The sequence below is a fragment of the Gadus morhua genome, chromosome 2, assembly GCF_902167405.1.
Source record: "Gadus morhua chromosome 2, gadMor3.0, whole genome shotgun sequence".
In the NCBI taxonomy this organism is placed as follows: Eukaryota; Metazoa; Chordata; class Actinopteri; order Gadiformes; family Gadidae; genus Gadus; species Gadus morhua.
In genome coordinates, this window is record NC_044049.1 from 9,610,198 (window position 1) to 9,630,913 (window position 20,716).

The 20,716-nt window shown below is 46.8% G+C and overlaps 2 protein-coding genes and 1 long non-coding RNA gene across 4 annotated transcripts; 1 reads left to right on the forward strand and 2 right to left on the reverse strand.

The window, feature by feature from the left end:
- Positions 1–58: 58 nt before the first annotated feature.
- On the reverse strand, positions 59–4,408 carry gosr2 (golgi SNAP receptor complex member 2). Its single transcript, XM_030338006.1, has 6 exons — positions 4,230–4,408; positions 3,688–3,752; positions 2,891–2,999; positions 2,009–2,141; positions 1,755–1,895; positions 59–922 (listed from the first exon to the last, which is right to left on the reverse strand). The coding sequence occupies exons 1-6, from the start codon at positions 4,256–4,258 to the stop codon at positions 761–763; spliced, it is 639 nt and encodes a 212-aa protein (XP_030193866.1). The 5' UTR covers positions 4,259–4,408; the 3' UTR covers positions 59–760.
- On the forward strand, positions 4,404–8,803 carry LOC115529366 (uncharacterized). 2 transcript variants are annotated; one of them, XR_003973520.1, is made up of 4 exons: positions 4,404–4,493; positions 4,886–5,910; positions 6,529–6,619; positions 8,341–8,803. It is a non-coding gene; the product is annotated as an uncharacterized LOC115529366 (long non-coding RNA). The 2 variants fall into 2 exon arrangements; XR_003973519.1 differs by lacking the exon at positions 8,341–8,803 and having other exon boundaries at positions 6,529–6,951.
- Positions 8,804–12,498: 3,695 nt separating this feature from the next.
- On the reverse strand, positions 12,499–19,673 carry wnt9b (wingless-type MMTV integration site family, member 9B). The gene is made up of 4 exons (XM_030337993.1): positions 19,451–19,673; positions 18,595–18,851; positions 17,225–17,490; positions 12,499–14,857 (listed from the first exon to the last, which is right to left on the reverse strand). The coding sequence occupies exons 1-4, from the start codon at positions 19,534–19,536 to the stop codon at positions 14,294–14,296; spliced, it is 1,173 nt and encodes a 390-aa protein (XP_030193853.1). The 5' UTR covers positions 19,537–19,673; the 3' UTR covers positions 12,499–14,293.
- Positions 19,674–20,716: the final 1,043 nt, after the last annotated feature.

Here is a 20,716-nt window from a genome sequence, read left to right on the forward strand (position 1 = left end):
CAAATGTAGATTTGTTGAATGGCAGTTGTGCATTTTTCTAAAATCATGTTTACAACAATCACAGGTACACTAATTCTTTATTCAAATAACCGCTAAAACACTGACTCAGTGAGATTGGACCCAAATGTGAATCCTACGGTTACTAAGTATCAACAACAGTATTGTATTAGGTGACAAAAGGTCCCTGTACCCAGCATAGTTTGACTGGTCCATCGTAATCCTCATTGATCAAACATTTTGAAATTGGGAGACCTATTTTAAGTATGATCACTTTAAAAGCATTCCCCCAAAGTCCTGTTTCTCCAGTTCCATCGTCGGTGGCACAAGTATTAAAAAGACAACAGAATGGATGCTTGATAAGATATTAAAAGATAAGACGGCAAACAGAAAGAAATACTCTACATCTAAATCTGTTGGATTTCAGGTTCAGGTTGAGCTAAATATTATGGCTAAATCAACCATGGATGTCATTGACCCAAAGTTAAATCAACGTCCTCTTTTGGGGTGAAATTAAATACTTGATGCAATACCTAAGCTGTCTTACAATATCACCAACTACTAAGAGTCAACATTGAATACCGATACCACAATCATTGAAAAAAGAAAAACGTGGTGATTTTGATCCTTGTCCACAGAAAACACCATCAAACGGTGCTTCCATCTTTGTTTCTTCACATATCAGGAGGGCTGTGGTGCAAACCTGTCCCCAGAAATAACCCAAGCGTCTCAAACGCCTCCCCTTCGGAGTGTGGCTGTGTGCTCAGCCGAGGTATCTGATGACCAGGAAGATGATGACACAGGTGAGCAACATGCCTCCGATCATGATGAGCTTATCCTGCGTGGCCCTCCTCTCGATCAGCCTCATCACCGTGTTGGACAGCCCCAGCATGTTGGCCACGTCCAGCATCTTCTTATGGGTGCCCTGTGTGGCGCATTGGGACGGTTTGACAGTTAAAAGCCTGGACAGTACTAGTTAAACCAATGCATTATAATTACCGATAGCAATTTTGTCAAGACGCTTTTGTCCAAAGTGAAAGGAGACCTGTAATTAATGAGCCAGTAGGTGCTCGGGTATATCTTGCTCAAAGATGCCCACAGGCCAGGCTGTGGAAGGTGAACGTCAAACCCAGTACCCGACAGCTGGGAGTCAACCACTAGAGTCTAGAAACAATAATAACCTGCGCACAAAGATATATTAACAGTTAACTTCTAGAAAAGACCCTCCCTTTCTCTCTGCCCAGCTTTGGCTACTTGATGTGGGGAAATGCAGTCTCTTTTTTTTTCCCACGGCCTCCAGGCCAGACCATATGACCAGCCAGGTCAGGCGGGCTGATCACCGAGGCAACACCCTGATAAGAGAGGGACCGACTCAAAGCCAGGAAGAGCTTGTCCTCCCTGCAGAACACAGACTCACCCTGATGGGCACACTTAGGCCCAATCCCATTTCTACCCCTTCCCCCTCCCCCTTGTTTTGAAGGGGTAAGGGTAAGGGGTAGAAATGGGATTGGGCCTCAGGCCCAATCCCATTTCTACGCCTTACGCCTTCCCCTAACGCCTTCCCCTTACCCCTTCAAAACAAGGGGAAGGGTAAGGGGAAGGGGTAAGGGGTAGAAATGGGATTGGGCCGTCGAGAGCCCCTATCGTGATCACGATAGACACAATAACGTCAACCGTGTGTGTGTGTGTGTGTGTGTGTCAGAGATCGTGTACGTGTGTGCGTGATTGCACATCCAAAACACACAAGACATACACACCTTGAGTGTGCCTCTCTGATCTCGGAGGCCATTGAGGATACTTGAGCCGCTGCCCAGAAGGTCGTCCATGCCTTGATGGGCGTTGTGCAAGTTGGAGTTCATCTGTAGCGTCTCGTCCATAGGGATGGAGGTATCTGCGTCCTGCAACGATGACAACAGACGTTTTGTTCCATAACAATTCCTTCGGTCTGTGCCAGCAGCAGGCTGGGTTCATACACGTCCCGTTTGTTTCGGATCATGTCATTCAGACTCACGTTAGTGGTGAAGGTGCGACTCATGAGCTCCTCCCTCTCTCGATCCTGGGCGTCCCTTTGGTAGCGGCGGTGCTGGAAGTTCCGCAGGCCTGTCTGGAGGTGCTGGATGTCGTACTTGAGCTGGTCCGCGCGCCTGCGTTCAAAGCAGACAACGGTTAGCTTTCTTCCCTTGAAAGTGTTATGGCAAGGATTTGGTGTTTCCAGTAATTCAGGTGGTGAATCCTTCATTGCCTTCTGTAAAAACTATTTGTTATTCAAAGTAGCGGGAATGATGGTATTGTCGCTAGCAGGTTGTGCTCTCAGCGGAGATACTGGGTTCAGGGTACTGGTACTGGGTTCATCCCAGTACCTGTCGGTGGCACAAATCCTTGTGCAAAGTTGCCTCCCCTCCAATCTACTCATGACTGACCTTCATCTTAATTCAGTGTCTCTTTAGATACAAGTAAATAGTAAATGGTCAATAGTATACAAAATACGTAATGGTAAACAATAACCGGTTTGTGCATCAAATCTGAGGCCGGCTGTGACGAGGAGAAGGCAGCTCGCTGATGCAGGGGCTCTCTCAACTCTTCCCCCCCCCCGTTCGACGTCATGGCTGTGGCCCCACGGCACGACCACAGCTCCTCGGGAGATCACAAGAGCTCGGCCCTCAGGCCTGTTTACCCAGCTCAGAAATGACGCGTTGCCCAATGCAGATGGAATGCTCTTGCTGCTGGTGGTGACGGGGGGACCTTTAGTGAGATGTTTTCTTAGAGCGAGAGACACAACGCCACAGGGCAGGGGAACGAGCTATCTCATGACCCCAACCCGGTGCCCTTTCACTGTGGAGGTTCCTGATCACCCCTTGCCCGCACAAAAACACTTGATGGACTTGGAACTCACAGTTTAGCGTTCTGGCGACGGTTTGGAGGTTCCTTACTGGCCAGGATCTCGAGCCGTTCTACGTGTGTGAAGATCCTGTCGACTCGTGCCTGTATGTCATTTTCCAATACTTGAAGAAAAAGAAAAAGGAGAGGAATAAAATAGCTGTTGGTAATAGCTGCTTATAATTAAGCAAGCTAGCATTGAATGCAGGGATAACACAAAAGAAGAAGCCCAGTAATTACGTTCAGTTCTCGTGATGACAACCTCTAATCAAGATTGCCCCAAAAAAGATTATATCCTCTACAACTTAATAACAACTCATGGCTTTTTTAATGGTCTACACCAGTGCCAGTTTGTCCAGACGGTTCGTTCCAATCAGTGTAACCATTGCCACATCCTTCCCTCCCTTAACATGCAAGTTGATGTCATTGTCATGGGGCAGCTGGCTGGTTGACTCCCATTATTATCTAGAAAATGACTCGTACAGCTTCTCACACAACACCCAGACTTCCACCCAAGCCCCCCGCACCCTAAGTACTTCCTGTGTAGGCACCAGCTTGGCGCAGAGCAGATGTTTCCAGTATTTTTTCCAGTCCACTACACCAAAACATAAGACTACGATTCAAAACATGAAACTAAGGTTAATGCGTCCATGTCATTCTAGGCTGCAACTAAAGACAGAAAAGCAATGAAATAAAATAAAACAGTCAAGATAGTAATGAAAGATTCCGAGTGAGATATCGGGGTCTTGATTATTACGAAGTTGAAATAACGTGTAGTCGTGTACACATCACGTCATATACGTGTCAACTCACGGTGTACCGACTCTCGATCCGTCTTCTCCAAACCACCCATATAAGACTGCACCTCATGAATCTCCCTGATGGACAGGGGATAAAGAAAGGGAAAGCAGACTAGGTCAGTCTACGCCACATCATCAGAACAGTAATTTGACAAACACATTGTAGAAGACGTACTACTAACTACGTCGCACATTTTTGCACGTAGCTGTACGATATGGCATATTTACAGTAATGCGTTTTATTTGTCGAAAGCTTATCATTTATGTTGATTTGCAGGTGCCTTGAATTTAAACTTAACCATTGAATGCTTGTGAACGGTGTGTGTGGTGCTGAAATGTTTACCCGGTTGTCCTATTAAGCTACCTGCAGTTTAGTTAGTTGACGATATTAGCCTTTAGCGATCACTATTACACATGATGCTTAGCATTTATTACAAGTGATGGTTTCACTTGTTGGCTATAATTAGCTAAGAAGTATTTCCTTTACATTATTCGCCCTAGAAAGTTAGTTAGCTCAAGTCAGTCTGCATCAACTCAGGAGACAGACACACTCACTTGTTTGTCTGATGATAAAGCGTCTCCATTTTCGCGTCTTGAATTGGTCTTATTTTTAACCGTGTTGTAGTAGAGAATTCACTTTTATCCTGACGTCTAGGAAGCTTGCGTTAGCCGCTTAGCTAACTGCAGCGGCAGTGGACTGCACACGTCATCAGCTGATAGTTGTGTACGGAAGTGGAGAGGCGGAAACGCGTCCACTCTCTGACACCAGCATAAAGTCAGACCACCACCTAGCGACCCAGCGACAAATCAGAAAAAAGGGTGAAACAAAATACACATAATTTACACTGACTTGACCTTATCTTAAATATATTGAATGATGTAACAGCCACCATTTATAATAGTTTGACTTCAGTCATATTGGCTTTAGAACTGTAACACTTTGTTTGCTATTGATGCTAATCAGTGCTACTTAAATTCTCATTAAATTATCTTAAGCTCCCCCGCGCACACACACACACACACACACAAGGACACACACACACACACACACACACACACACGTTTTGAACGAAACTTTGAGGAAAGGCAGAGAACAGCCCGTTGACAAGTAGACATGTGACAGGAAAGACCTCTCACAAAGGACGCCTCAAGGCTAGGTTTTGTCATCTCACTCAGACTTTGTATAATTGGACTATCTCCTTTTTCCACAGATCGGGTGTCAGAATAATCCAGTACGTCCATCTTTCACCATCCCTAACTGCAGATCTCGTGCTGCCGACACCAACCCCATAATGATCCAGATCTCTCCATGGGACAGATCGGTAGGAGATGACATCAGAGGTCGGCGTGCAGGGGACAGGGAGGTAGGAGAAGGGATTGTGCTTTTTAAGTTGTCCGTCACAAGTCAACGCCGCTGTCGGGTGAGTGGTGTGTGAACGGGTCTTGCCGTGGATTCCCAGAAGAACCAGTAGGAAAGAATTAACAATAGCTCCTTGGCGAATCTCTTGAATTAGACACAATCGTGCCTCGCGGCGCTCTAATGCCTGGAACTCCATCCAAACCGCAAGACGATCAGCCTATCCCAGCCCGGTATCAGCCCCGCCACCCTGCTTGCTGTCTACATCTTGTTGACAGCAGGGCATCAATAACAACCAAGAGGCCGCAGTCAGTCAGTAAATGTAAAAAAGGGTAAGGTGTAGAGGGAGCAGTTAGGACGGCCTCTTTTATTAAATTTTTTTGTATGTTTACCCCCATTATGTGCGCCATCTCCATCCAACACAGCCCACGAAGAGTGTGTGTGTGTGTGTGTGTGTGTGTGTGTGTGTGTGTGTGTGTGTGTGTGTGTGTGTGTTTTTGTGTTTCTGTGTCTGTGCGTGTGTGTGCATGCGCGTCTGTGTGTGTGTGTGTGGGGCTACCAGGGGATGCTTGAGTTGATGGTTGTTTCTCCAGGCGAAACACTTCTCAGCAGAGCCCCCCCCCCCCCCCAACACCACCACCCCCGACATGTCAGGGAGCTCCAGAACGGTTCATGCCACTTCTTGCTCGCTGCTCACTATTTTCGGTTGTCATAACACCTCCCCAGGGCAGTAGCCGGTGGTTTGTCTTTTTCTTCTCCTCACAGATTTAGCCTGTTTTCAGAGGAGGAGACGAAGAAGGAGGGACAGACGGACGATAGGGGGGACAGAGGGACACACAGAATGGGGCCCGACGACCAGCCGTTTGGCTATTCACGAGGGTGGGTGGGGGACCTTTACCTCCCTCCTAAGGTCATTGGGTTCTCCTTCGCTCTGTCTCTGTCTCTCGCTCTCTCAAAGGGAATTATTTGCATGCAGAACATACATTTAACTGTCGAAGCACAGAAAGTTGTTAAAATACAGTGAAGATATCAGCTAAATGTACACTATAATACAAATTACTATATATACAGTGAAAAGTAAAACTAATAATGAGGTTATGGTCGGGAGAGGGTTCAGTTAATCAAACAACTTCCTCTCCCTCTCTCTCTGTCTCTCTCTCTCTCTCTCTGTCTCTCTCTCTGTCTCTCTCTCTCTCTCTCTCTCTCTCTCTCTCTCTCTCTCTCTCTCTCTCTCTCTCTCTCTCTCTCTCTCTCTCTCTCTGTTTTAAGCACCATTAAGTCTCTCTCTCTCTCTTTCTCTCTGTCTTTCTTTCTCTGTCTCTGTGTCTCTCTCTCTCTCTCTCTCTCTCTCTCTCTCTCTCTCTCTCTCTCTCTCTCTCTCTCTCTCTCTCTCTGTCTCTGTGTCTCTCTCTCTCTCTCTCTCTCTCTCTCTCTCTGTCTCTCTCTCTCTCTCTGTCTTTCGCTCTGTCTACCCTGCCTGCTGTCCTTTATCTTTAGCCTCCAGAGTGAAAGCGGGAGAGGAGATGGTCTTAGCGGTGTTCCTCAACACCTGAGCACCACAGGCACATACTGGATTCCAGGACTCCAGGTGCAGAGTGCGATCACCAAGCAATAACCTAACCCTACGCTGCAATACGTGTGACTTGACTGCTTTTCAGGGTGCTTTGCAGCTCGTTTGAGTCCCAGCGCGGGTTATTGAGCTGAAGCTGTTGGTGGGTTTGGAAGACGCAAAAAAAGGCATAAAGTTTTTTGACTCATGGCTTTAATGTTAATAATAACTTAATAAATAAACAGTGTGATGGTATGCCTGGACTGGTGTAGCCTTCTAAAGATCCCAGACCTGTTACTTGCTATCATGGCACTGGAATGATTGTTCTCTCAGAAAAGACAAAAGACAATAATGCAAATAAAAATAATGAAGTCTTATTAAAGTCTTAAAATAAGTCATTAAACCAATTATATTTGATTTACTTAATGTTGCTTACCCCAATTCTATGTAGCATTTATAGCAATTAACACTTTAATCACAACTTAAAAGCAACACAGTGTATGCGACAATTACGGGGGGGGGGGGGGGGGGGGGCAAGGCATGGCAAGGTGCGCAGAAATGGCCCGGGGTCAACTATGTTTGGATACCAATCATTTTTTTGAAGGCCCCCTGATCTTCTCATCCCCTGTGGGGGAAATGATCCACTTATCTTTGAAGCCACGATGAGAGGCTGAACGAACACAAATGATGGCCTGTCAGACAGGACAGCAGTGAGTTCATAAGCCGCCACAGTCCAGTGTGTGAGTGTGTGTGCGTGTGCACACTTGTGTTATGGGTGTTAACCAAATTAGATGGAAAAGTGATTCATTAAAGATACTGGCAACTTTCCCTCTCCTTCTCCCCCTCCCTCTCACACACACCCTCCCATTGTCCCTCTCGCTGTCCCTCTATCACTTCATGTTCCCCTCCTTTTCTCGAATCTTCTACTCTGTTCTGTGGTCTCATACTACTCGTGTCACAGATGTCTCAGAATCACTTGTGTGTAACCCTCACATGTGATTGGTGCGCACACACACACACACACACACACACACACACACAAAAAATAACAAACAAACAATCAATACGGGCCCCCCTCCACACAGTCTCTCTCCCCTCTCCCCCCTCTCGCCAACCACCTGTGAGTGATGACACCTCCGAGCGTCAGGGTGAGAGACAGCACCCACCCATCTACTCACCTAGATGACGTGCAGAGTCCTACCTCAAACAGGGTGGGAATACAGACCATAATATGGCACTCTGTGAAGCACCTCACCGGGGTATTCCCTGAAAGGCCCGTAGAGCCAATTATACACACTGACAACTTCCTAAGCACCAGTTCTGCCTCAGGCCTCCACCGCACGGATCAAGATGGCATCACATTTGTCAGTTAGATTTGCCTTTTTTATTTAAAGGGAGCCCCCACCACCACCACCACCACATTCGCAGACACAAACACACACCTCACTGTCTCTCTTGCATGAATCTGCAGATTTGGGATTGAAAGGACAAGCCTTGCTCGTTTTCTGTGTTTTTTTCCCGGGCCTTGGACATTGCTGGTCTGGGAAAGTTTTGTTTTGCTTCTAATGGAGGTCAGTGTGTGTGAGAGTGTGTGTGTGCCAGTGCGCGTCTGTGTACATGTGTGTAATGTTGTGTGTGAGCAAGGGAGAGAGAGTGAAAGCGTGCTTGTGAATGTGTGTTTATTCGTCCGTCTGTGCAAATGGTCCATTGTTTGTGTTTTCCCTCAACATGTGTCCTCGTGATTGCGGCTACACAAGCAGGAGTGGAAGGCGGCAGAGGAGTAGAAGAGTATGACCATACGGCACGCAGAGAAGGGGGAGTGAGGCAGACGCTTATCAAGTCATATCCCAGTGGCAGCAACGGCCAGGCTGCAGGTGCTCTCTGGTGGAGCAGGAAAGTCCCTGGGAACAGAACAGCACACAGAGCCACCCAGAACATTCCGGGGACGAGGGAAGGGCTGCTATTAGGTCTGATGTACAAACACATGTCCATCGAATGTCCAACATGATGCAAAGCTTCTGAGGCAAACCTCTTCAACCCTCGCCAAGGTTGTCAATCTCCCGTCTAACACGCAACCGTTCTACTTTTCAAAGGATGAACTGTTCGATGCTCTACCTCAGACAGGGCCATGTTAAATAAACATCATTATAATCTGCTGTCTGCGGACCAATGGATGGCGGAACCCCACCTGAAGCTCAAGTCAGTCTGCCCGGGTCTCAGAGGTCAAACCCCCCCCCCCCCCCCCGGCACAGAGGAGGGGGATGGCAAGGTATGCACTCTGGCTTGCCATCGCTTTAGGCAGTGCATGTTCTTGTTGTGGGTTAAGCAATTGCATTAGTCATTTCACATTCCAAATTCCTACCCTATGCCGTATCCTGAAGCCTCTTTCTCTCTCACTCTCTCTCCCTCTCTCTTTCTCTCTCTCTCATCCCTCTCTCCGTCTCATTCCTCTGACATTCCTCTGTCTCCCCATCTCTCTTTCTCTCCATCATGCTCTCTCTCTCTCGATGATGTGACGTCTTTGTTGCATCCCATCTCCGTCCGTCCTGTCTCGAGTGCGTCATTTAATCCGGGCGGCCATCTTAGATGAAGGTGTGTTCGGGAAGTGGGGGTTTCACGAGTGCTGCTGATGCTATCACCTAGTTTCTCTTCACCCAGGAAGGAAGTCTCGTTGGGTTGAAGAGCAGCCGTTTGACCCCCCTGAGGCAGACCGACTCCAGTTACAAATAGGAACTACTGCCCTAAGTGTCCTTGGGCAAATCACCCTTGTACGCTTCAGTGAACGACAACTGGTCGTTTTACAAATGAGTCATGTATAAACCTGAACACCTTATTCTGCTTAATACATTGCAAAGCGGTTGAAGGATAGGGTAGTGATTATACGGTGTTTGAGTCCCAGGCTAAAGGGCTGCGGTTTGAAACCACAGTGTTCCGCGTCAGTCTTAAACGTAGGCCCCCCAGAGTGTGAGGTCCCACCGACCTGCTCCTTCATGACATGTATTGGAAGTCAGTGTCAGTCGCTTTGGATGAGAGTGTGTGAAGAATGCATCCCCCCAAACAATTTCAATAATCGGTTGGTTAAAAAAAATACGCCAATTCCAGGTGAGCCACTTCATCTTCATCTTTGTCAGCCCAACCACACACACACACACACACACACACGCACACACACACACACACACACACACACACACACACACACACACACACACACACACACACACACACACACACAGTAAACTATAGGTGAACCTCACCAGCACAGACACGGGAGATAGAGTTACGTGAGCGTCACCCTACATTATCTTTGTCCTTCACGCTGTGGCGTTGGATCACAGAGTGATGGAGGGAAGCTTGAGAAGACCCATCAGTCCTAACACACACACACACACACCCAGACACACACACCCGCACAGGTACATCGACTGCACACAAACATTATCACTGGAAGTGAGCACAGGTGTGCACATGGCAAGTATGCACACACACACACACGCACACACACACACACAAACACACACACACACAGACACACATACATTTGCAAAAAAAGTGCTTTGTGTGTTTCGTCTCATCTTTTGTCAGGTGCTGGATCAAACACACATCTGTGGTGTCACAACCCCACACGCATATAAACATAAACATACGCATACAAGTATCCACCATTTTCAACACACACAATCACCCACGCACTACCACCTCCCTAAACCCACTGACACAGACGCACACACACACTCATACCCAAATAAACACACACATACACACACACAAACAAACAGACATACATACACACAGACAGACATACACACACAAACAGACACACACAAACAAACAAACACACACACACAGCAGCACATGACACAGAGCTACCGGCCTGAGGGCTTGTGCGTGAGAGTCTGGCTGTGGCCTCTTCTCACCCCTCCATCACCACACCTCCCTCCACCACCTCCTCCTCCACCTCCACCTTCTCCACCCAGGGCTAGAGCAGGGGGGGAAATGAAGGCTTTGGGAGTTTCATTATACAACAACAGGAGACATGGCCTCCTGGAGCTCCTAAGACCCTACCCTCCTCTCTGCCCTTCATCTGGGCCCTGGTCCTGTCCGTCTTCCTGTCTTTTAATATCTTTCAATCCCCAAATTCCCAAACTCTCCCTCTCTGATTGTGTTGTCTATGTTATTTTTACTGTGTTGTCTAGTCTGGTCCAGATCTCTACTTTTTGACCGGGGACTTTGATGGATGATGAGGTCCCGTGTACACCATGTTGTACTGCGGTGAAGTGATGTATAGCTCTGGGATAGGAGTCTGATACAACCCCCTGTTCAAACAAATCAGTTGCGAGGTGGTTCAATAATACCCCACATGTACATTATATATAAAATATATATAATTGAAAAAAGATATACATACTCACACGCGCGCACACCCACACACACGCAGAACATGACCCACACACACATTCTTAGATTTACTGTTTTGCCATCTAGTTGGAAAGTTTATGCAGGATGACATAGTATTTCAGTATTTAATTGAACCGTTAATGCCAGTTACACTTTAAATATATAAACTGAATGTCATTTATGAACACCATTATTAAGCTATTCAGCATGAATGTTTATACTCTGTAATGTTCCCCTTAGTAAAAGTGATATTGAGAAAATTAGTACTCATCTTACAGGAATGTGTAAGCGGAATACAGCCACAGTACTAATCATAGTTAATTATCCTTAATTATATCTTGTTGTACGCAGTTTACCTTGTTTCACCTTGTGTTCTTTTCATTTTTGCTGTCAGTTTACCTTCTTTTCACCCAACCGTTTTATTTTTCTTGCAAAAGCCCTACTAGCGACCGGTATTGCACAATAGCATCAGCTATATACACACACTATGATACTTGGATCGAACAGCTGTTTACAGTGTGTCTATGTGCAATGTATCCGTGCCTATCAAATAAACCATGAATAGATGCATAAAAGATATGTGATCAAGGAAACAACGATCATGATCTGCTTCAACTCCCATGCCTTTGATGTTTTCAAATATAACTTTGAAGAACAATTGCATCCCACAACATTCCTAACCCTAATAGATTTATTATTTTACTAATTACAGCTATGCACTCTTCTAAAGAAGTTACAGTACGAACACTCTCTCTCTGTCCCTCTCTCTCTCTCTCTCTCTCTCTCTCTCTCTCTCTCTCTCTCGCGTTCACTCTCTCTCTCTCTGTCCCTCTCTCTCTCTCTCTCTCTCTCTCTCTCTCTCTCTCTCTCCCGCTCACTCTCTCTCCCTCGCTCTCTCTTTTCTCTTTCAGGAACCAAAATGTCGCAAGTGGTTAATAACCCTTAATGGCCATGTGTTTTTTGCGTGTGCATGCATGCATGTGTTTATGGACTGAACAATCATCTGAATCATTGTCGTTGGTAATCATAGCCATCCTGATTGTCATCATTGGGCTGTGTGGTGGCCCCAGAGGCTGAACACCTGTATTCGTATGTTACAACCGCATTTCCCCCCTAACATTATTATTAATACTGGGGGGTTGATGTGGGTGATGCAGCCATACCACAGCATCCATTCAGATTAAACATGGAGGAGTGGGGAAGTGGTTTGGGGCTTGATTGATGCTGTTGTTAGAGCTTGAAGGCAGGTGTACTGTGTGTGTTTGTGTTGTGTTTGTGTGTGGGTGTTTGTGTGTGTGTTCGGGTGTGTGTGACTGTGTGTGTCCGGGTTTGTCTGCTTGTGCGTATGTGTGTGTTTTGTTTGTTTGTGTGTGTTTGTGTGTGTATGTGTCAGGGGTTTTGTGCATGTGTGTTTGTGATGCGTGTGCAACTGTGTGATGAGCAACAGTGATAAAACGCACAAGGCGTTCCGGGCAGAACAGCTGACAGGTGACCAAACACTGTACAAAGAAAAACGTTGATACAAATGTAAGACCTTTTATTCGTCTCATTAGTTTGTTTTAAATAAGAATATATTGTTACATGATTTAAAACGAGAAAATATAATAAGCATTTACTATTTATATAACACAGGGTTCAAAATTTGTACAGAGTCTCAAATATCAACTTGAGCTTTTTACGAGAGATGCTAAAGAAGAGTACAGGTATTTGCTAAGAAAATATCTCGGCAAAGATAGTAAATCTTAATGGTAATTGCCTATAGACCATGTGAGGTAGAACATTACAATTCCACATTGTCATACGCCTGGAGCACTGGCATGAGTTATATTCATATCATATATAAAGCCCAAGATCATTCAAGAAAAAACATCCACTGGCCCATAATCAAAGCCCCCGGGGCCCAAACGCACCCTGGACCTGCTCCCATGGGGCCATCGTACATTCTGGCTTGAACTTGGGAGTTGGAGTAGGAAGTAAACACTGCTATTTTCTCTGATTGGTTCATAATATGAAAGAAAATGAGGGGCATGATTGGACCATTTTTAGGTCAAAGGAGCACCCCCCCTCCCACAATAGGACGATTAAAAAAGCATTAGTCAGGTGCACGTTATAAACATCAAAGCTTAGGATAGTGCATGGTAACCACATGTACAACAACCTTTTTTTTCTCCCCCCTTTTCTTTTTGTCCTTGCCGCTTTTGCTCGTCCCTTCACTATTTATACATCCCCCCCACCTTTGTTATTTTAGAGGAGCTACATGGAGGGATTTCCATACACATTTCCATAAGAGCAACTGCTTGTTTCAGTACACAATAACCTTGCTAATGCAACCATGGAGATCCATGTTTGTCACACGGGGGGGGGGGGGCATGCTCCTTCTCACCGTTTCCCAGTGATTCCCTTAAGACGTGAAGCACTTTGTTCCTAAATTCTGGAATTTAATTATATACATTTAACCTTGCAGGGCATCCGAATGATGCATACCATGATAAGTGCTTTATTTTTTCTTTTCACCTCTAATAAACGAGCCCTCATAAAAACTGTTCCAAGGTTGAAACCACAGACTGCGGACAGGTGCCAGATACCTTGATAAGGACCTTGTTTCTTTTCTACCTGGCAACATTCTTGAATATAAAAAAAAAGACTTGAAAAAATACAAAGCAGCAGATAGACAGACATAGACAGAGTGGCATAATAAATAGTCAAATGGACAGAACCACGCCATTACAAAACCCCTTTCAGGTCGTCCTAGAAGGTTACCAATCCAGTCAAGTCCAGTACCAGTGATGTTTACGAGCTCTACCCAGAGGGCAGTCTACCTCCCCCTCCATCCCATAAGTGTGACTTTTTCAGTGCATCCAGCGAGATTCAAAAGAGCAAAAGAGGTTTGAAAAACCATCCAAACCGCCGAAACTACGACATTAGAACGAGGAATATCAAACGGCAGCCAAGTAATACTACATCACTGCGATTCTACGTGTCAGCGCTGCAAATACGATAGCCTTACCTATAACGCTCATAATGGAAATACCCTCTATGTTACATCAAATGTGTTCAGGCATGTCGGCAAGATCAGGTGGAAACAAGGTGGACAATAATTTGTAACGATGATTGGAGAAATCACATAAAAATGTCCCCCCTGAAATGTTGTGTTGTGTTTTGTTTCGGGTTGGTTGTGATTCAGTTTGTTTTCCGCGATACGGCCAAGGCAGAAAACTCTCACGCATCCGCTGGGCTCTGCAAGTCATAATATCACTCCCCATGTGTGGGGCATCCTATCAGCCGATAACTCTCCCATGCTCTGCTGTTTGTTTCTCAGGCCTTCCTGCAGGTGTACACCTCCTCCTCCCGCACGCACGTCTGGCACTCCACGTGGCAGCACCAGCGCACCTGGCAGTTGCAGGACAGCGAGGTGAGCCGCATGGCCGTGTTGTACCCCCGGCCGCAGCACAGGTTGTGGCAGCTGGTGTCCTTCGCGCAACCGCGGCCCCCCGTGCCCGGAGAGTAGCGCGACGCCCTGCAGAAGCTGGGCGATTCCTCCAGGAACACCAGATCCGTGGGCCGGGGGTTGCTTGGGCCGCCACCGCCGTTGCCGCTGTTCCCGCCACCGCCGCCGCCGCCGCCGCCGCCGCTAACACCAGCTCCTCCGCTACTACCACCGCCGCCGCTACTTCCGCTGCCCCGCCGTGACCCGGCCAGCTCGCTCTCGCCGGTGGCGGCGTTGGTGACGCTGAGCACGCGCACGGCGGTGTCGTAGCGGAACTTGAGCAGGCGGCCGGTGTCGTGGAAGGGCGACAGCTGCTTCCAGCAGGTGCGCACGGCACAGGACCCCGACACGCCGTGGCACTTGCAGGTGGTCTTCAGGCCGCTCTTCACCGCCTGTTTTGGGGGAGAAGGAAGGCAGAGGAAGAGGCGGAGGTGGAGGAGAGGGCAGAAGAGATGACGTTGGAGGTGGTGCAAAGAGTGAAGGGGAAGGAGGAAGAGGAGAGGGTGGAGAAGAAGAAGAAGAAGGAGGTGGATCATGTGGAGGGCAGGGGATGGAGGCAGAGAGTGGTGGAGGAGGAGGAGGAGGAGGAGGAGATGTCGGGGGGGGGCGAAGTCAGAAGAGTTGGAGGTGGAGAAGAAGGAGGTGGAGGAGAAGGTGTGGGAGAGGGGGAAGAGATGTCAGTTTTTTTCCTCAGACTGATTCATTGCCCGCACCTCTTATCTCCTGAGCACATCTCGGCAAAAAAAAAAGAAGCTATTTCCTGAGGGGGCGGGAGGGGGGTTTGGGGGGGGTCATGTCTCTCAGGGAAAGGTGGAAGGGGAGGGGAGGTAGCATTGGATGCTCTGCAGCTATTGAGCCTTTAGCTGAGATCAGGGTAAACGGTTTGACATCATGGATCGGGGGTGGGGTGCGGGGGTGCTGGTGGTGAAGAGTATGATGGCTCGGAAAAGAAAGCAGTATTTCATCTGAGCGAGGCCATCACTCACGCAGATTCCTTCTCCTTTTTTTTGTTGAGTGTGTTGCAACTAGCTCTGTCTGCTGCCTCCACAGCCGTCCTAGCCTCACTGCCCCGAGGCATGGGGGTGACAAACAGACACACAGACAGACAGCGGAATCTTCCCACCCTCTTTTGCTCCCTGCATGTCGGCTCATGGAAAACGTTGATAAGAATTCTTGTTTCAGGACGGAGAGAACACTATATATTTGGCCCGACAGCAGTGACCAGGTCTGGCACCACTGCCCTCTTCCTTTCCTCTCCTAGCATTGGGTTGAACAGCACATTGGCCAGTGGGGAGGTTTCAACCGCATGTCGGGACCCCACGAGAACCCACCGAGGCGGTGTGGGCCGCCTCGGTGGGGGCCAGAGACAGGTCATAGGGCTCCGGTGAGGGGAGGAGAAGGGGTGGAGGGGGGGATCAGCACAGTTCCACCCTTTCCAGGTATGATGCCCGGGGGCTTTGGAGTACCAACGCTGAGGGATGGAGGAGGGGGAAGCAACCTTCTCTTGTTTTGTTAACGGCCTCTGGTCTCTTCTGGGGGCCACAACAAGATGTCAGGCCAGGAAAACACTGAGCCCAGATAAGATAGATGTCTTTTAGCTCATCCTGTTGTTGTTTTTCACCCCCCCCCTCCCCAGACTATGACCTACCTGAGCTGTAAGAGACAAAGGTAATAGGGTCTCTCGCCCAGGGGCCCTGATATTTTTCTGAGCTGCACAGCGGTGGTTTTATACACATTAAGTGGATTTATGAAGAGCGCAACACTGATCCAGCGCCGGGAAAAAAGAGGAAGAAGGAAAATAAACAAGCTGCTTCTTATATTAAAAAATGGAACACAGTTTCAATCTCTCTCTCGCTCTCTCTCTCTCGCTCTCTCACTCTCGCTCTCTCTCTCTCGCTCTCTCTCTCTCTCTCTCTGACTGTCTGTCTGTCTGTCTGTCTGTCTGTCTGTCTGTCTGTCTGTCTGTCTCTCAAGCGCCATACCTTTCATTTTAACCATGTGCCCGCACAGCAAGCTTTATCATGTCTGGGAACACCTGGCTCCAAGCTGTCCACAGCCATCTTGTCTCCCTGCTACGCTGCCTCACCCATTTCCTCCCCTCCCTCTTGCTCTCTCTGTCGCTCTCTGTCTCTCCCTGGATCCACCAAGGCCAACCATGGAGAAGGCATGGGGGGAGGGGGGGGGGGGGGGGGGGGGGGGGGGGGGGGGGGGGGGGGGGGGGGGGGGTTGGTGGGTGGTTTGAGCCTGCAGCCTCTGGTGTTGAAGTCAGGCGTCAGGGGGCAGGAAAGCCAGGTATAACCGTAGACTAATTGTAGAGTAGACTAATTGGGTAGAATGGGACTCGAAGGCTTTTTCTCGTGACGCCTTGGGTTAGGAACGTAATCAAACTGAATTATTATTGTATGACAGGAGGACGCTGCCGCAGACTTTGATTTACGATGGTTGAGGCGTCGGCTAAATAGAAAATAGTACTTGTTTACAGATTCACATCGGCCTTATTAGTCAGACGCTTTTCTAACTGTGTGTGTGTGTTTGTGTGTGCATGTATGTCTTTGTGTGTCTGTCTGTGTGTGTGTGTGTGTGTGTGTGTTTGTGTGTTTCCTCATGTGTGGGTGTGTAAGCGCATGTGTGTGCGTGTGAGTGGGTGTTCTTGAGTGTTTGAGTGCATATGTGCGTCCATGCGTTAGTCTGTCCATGTGTGTGTTTTTTAGCCTGTGTTTGTGTATGTGTTGTGTTGCGGGTGGCCTCCCAGCCCTTACCCGGATTCCGATGTTGATGTTGTGGGCGTCAATCTGTGCCCTGAGGTCCTTGCTGACCCTCTTCTGCCCCAGGAACTTCTTGAGGAACTTGGTGCTGTATTTCAGGTTGTCCCCGCAGACCCCCCACTGCCATGCTTCCCGGTGCTGCAGACCGGGGGAGTCGTCGCAAGTGCACCGCTCCATCCGGCCCGAGCTGCAGGCTTTGGCCAGCGCGTGCGACAACGCAGCCGAGGAAACGGCCAGCAGAAACGCGGTCTCCTTAAAACCTGAAGGTAAATTGAAAGCAATACTGATGAATCAGAATTTTTGTTTGACTTTAAAAATGCAGAACTTTAAGGGAACTTAAAGTCCAGGTAACAATGGTCGAATGTATGTAACACAAGTCGCCAATGTGACTGATTCGTTGTAGGCATGTGCATTAATTGCATTTTAATTCATTAAACAAAATGCTAGCTAGTAGCCTAATCCCAGTAGCATACAAAGCATTGCTCCACTAATTTTATTTATTTTACCTTTATTTAACCAGGCAGATCATTAAGAATAAGTTCTTATTTACAGTGAGTGCTTATTCACTCAACTAGTCCTCACCAGTTGTTTACACAACTGAAAAATGTATTATGTAATGCCTACTTGTTCTCCCCTCCTCCAGCATTTAGATGACACGAGACGATTTGCTAACTCCAGCGCCATCGACGGAGTATATTTTGATCCTATTAATTATTATTTTGGCTAGCTAAGGATTTTTCCCAGATGAAAGTGGATAATCACGCCGCCCTTTTCCTCTGGGGATGGGCGCGCTTTTCCGAGATATAAATAACCACGAGGGCTCGCGCTCTACAGCGCTGGGACTCTTGGCGCTCGAGGCCGTTGATAGATCCGTGCTGAACTGCACGTGTTCTGCCCCCGCGCTGATAACCATACATACGTAAAAAATACCGATAACAAAATATTGGCTTTTTTTTTTATTGTCCGTTTACATTAACACATACATTACTTATATTAAACGTATGGATGGATGAGCGTGCTATGGTCATATTTTAAAGTAGGATATTTATCAATACAATGTGTTGCTTATCAATTGCTTTTGAATCAAATGCAGGCCTCCAATTCAGACCTTGCGCGTATACGGGGACGGTATTTTCTCTAATGGATTTTAATTTAAATAGCCTAATCAAATATCCAAATCCTGATCTGTAATTTACATAGGCCTAATACGGATTTGCAAGTCAACTTGCTCCGTGAACGTTCCATTTCCATTTTATATTATTCTCTTAGTGGTTATTTGGGCCTAAAAATGATGAGTAGGCCTACTAGTTAGCCAATATATTAAATATTATATTATAACCTATTATAACCTATTGATACCTTACCTCTTTTCAGAAGACTTCCCCGCCCGTCCATGCTGCAGTTCCAGCGCTCGTTCCGGAACTGGTAGCGACACTCCATGAGGCTGAGGCGCACCGACTCCCGCAGGGTCTCCGCCAAGCCCGGCTCTCTTCTGCACAGTCTCTTCTGCCGCCGGGTCAGCGTCATCTGCTCGCATTGCTTCAGGTGCGCTTTACCCGAACCGGAAGGCTCGTTGGAGAACGGGCCAGGTAAAAAGACCAAAGGTTCTCGACCTGTCAGGCTTATGAAGAAGAAGAAGAAGAAGAAGAAGAAGAAGAAGAAGAAGAAGAAGAAGAAGAAGAAGAAGAAGAAGAAGAAGAAGAAGAAGAAGAAGAAGAAGAAGAAGAAGAAGAAGAAGAAGAAGAAGAAGAAGAAGAAGAAGAAGAAGAAGAAAAAGATAAAAACATCAATATTTATCAATTAATAAATAGATGCAGCCATTTTTATATAAGCCGACACTCATAACAAAACAATCGGGACATGCACCTATTTTTCCAGGTAAAAATGGGCAAACAAAAAATACACAGTCTGCAGGGATGATATTGAGTAATGTCAATATGTAAGGGCAAAGCAACACACACATTAGCTTCAACTGGTCTTAGTTTCCATATTTTCACTGTTTAAGTTTTTAAGTACAACAATGCAACAGCAAAAAATATTACCACACTGATGCCACAATCGATTAAAGGCTCCTGTAGCCTTGCAGATTGTGCGTAATTACGCGTGCGTAATGTGTAGCTTTATGCCTTCCCTCACTGTTTTACCGGCAATATCCTTTCAACACACTCTATTGAATGCAAGTATTTCAAGACGTTTAAACGGTTAATACATTTGACTAACCCGAAATAAGCTGCGGTGTGCGAGAATATGATGCAGAGCGCAATAAGGCGTAAGATGCAGGCGGTCCTGGGGAGCCTCGAGCACATGATGTCGGAATGGTGCTGCTCTTCATCTCGCTGATTCTGCACGGAGAAAGTTAGTGCCGTCCGATCGGCGCACCTCTTTAAGTGGCCACACAGTCTTTCAATCCACTGCGTTCGCGAGGGGAGGCAAGGTCTTTGTAGAAACGCATTACCTTTGCCGCGCGCTCATTGGATTCCTCCATTAGCGGCACGTCCCTCCCATTTCCTCGCCACCCAAGTTGATAAAGTAACTTTTTTTTACCTTTGACAATCAAAATCCGGATAGGTTATTGACTTGCTGACTATACATCTAATATGTTGTTGCGCAGCGCGTTCAAACTCTATGAAGGTTTTTTGAAGCAAGGTAGATGGTTGACTGGTGTTAACATAGGCCTACACAGAGAATATCATTTTCACGTAAGGCCCACCATCATGGGGAACTGCTGCATGAAACGAGCGCCATATGTATAACCTAAACAGCAAATAGTGTCGGGGTAATTCAGATAATTATAATTTTAATGGTGGATCATTCTGATCATCGGCCCTGGGCTGACTTCTAATCTAACTCAATTTGTATGCAATTTCAAGGTGTACATAAATCCTGTGCATGTTGAACACTAACTATAAAACCACAATGTTCCTTGATTAATACATATTATATACGATTATTTTTTATATATATCCCTATTCAAGCTCTGATTGTACGCGTATGTCCTGAGTGTTCCCCGTTGCTTGGTAATCGCAGAATCACTGATATGGATGTGGGTGACATCTGCTGGTGAAAGTGGTTATTTGCAGTCGAACTGCCCGCATACTTGAGATTAAGATCTGTGCTTTTCTTGTCTTCCCTCTTCCCTGATGTTATTTAAGTTGAGGAGTGTCATTTGGCAGCTGTGGTAGTTTCAGGTGTATTGTGAATGATCAGTACGCAAATAAAAAATCTTAAGTGTAGTCGAGATTGTCCCCACAATCCAAACCATTGGTAATGCTCTGTTACTCTCTTACCATCTAAAAATGCACCCAAAAATGCAATGTAGTTGTATCAACATTACAATAGGTTGTTGTATTATCAACATATTTTTTTGGCAAGTGGAAATTAAAGATGTACGAAGATGACAGCAATAACAACAACATTATGTTATACCACAAGCCTTAATTCCACCAGTGGCATTTCTATAATCACTGCACATCTGTCAGAAGATAT

What these genes read in the sequence shown, in the direction of transcription:
- wnt9b (XM_030337993.1), bottom strand. Translation starts at nt 19,536, where the DNA reads ATGTGCTCGAGGCTCCCCAGGACCGCCTGCATCTTACGCCTTATTGCG. An exon ending in CACACCGCAGCTTATTTCGG is followed by an intron (nt 18,852 to 19,450) that starts GTTAGTCAAATG and finishes CTTCTTCATAAG; the next exon opens with CCTGACAGGTCGAGAACCTT. An exon ending in GGGAAGTCTTCTGAAAAGAG is followed by an intron (nt 17,491 to 18,594) that starts GTAAGGTATCAA and finishes ATTTACCTTCAG; the next exon opens with GTTTTAAGGAGACCGCGTTT.
- gosr2 (XM_030338006.1), bottom strand. Translation starts at nt 4,258, where the DNA reads ATGGAGACGCTTTATCATCAGACAAACAA. An exon ending in GGATCGAGAGTCGGTACACC is followed by an intron (nt 3,000 to 3,687) that starts GTGAGTTGACAC and finishes TTTTTCTTCAAG; the next exon opens with TATTGGAAAATGACATACAG. An exon ending in CGTCGCCAGAACGCTAAACT is followed by an intron (nt 2,142 to 2,890) that starts GTGAGTTCCAAG and finishes CTTTGAACGCAG; the next exon opens with GCGCGCGGACCAGCTCAAGT.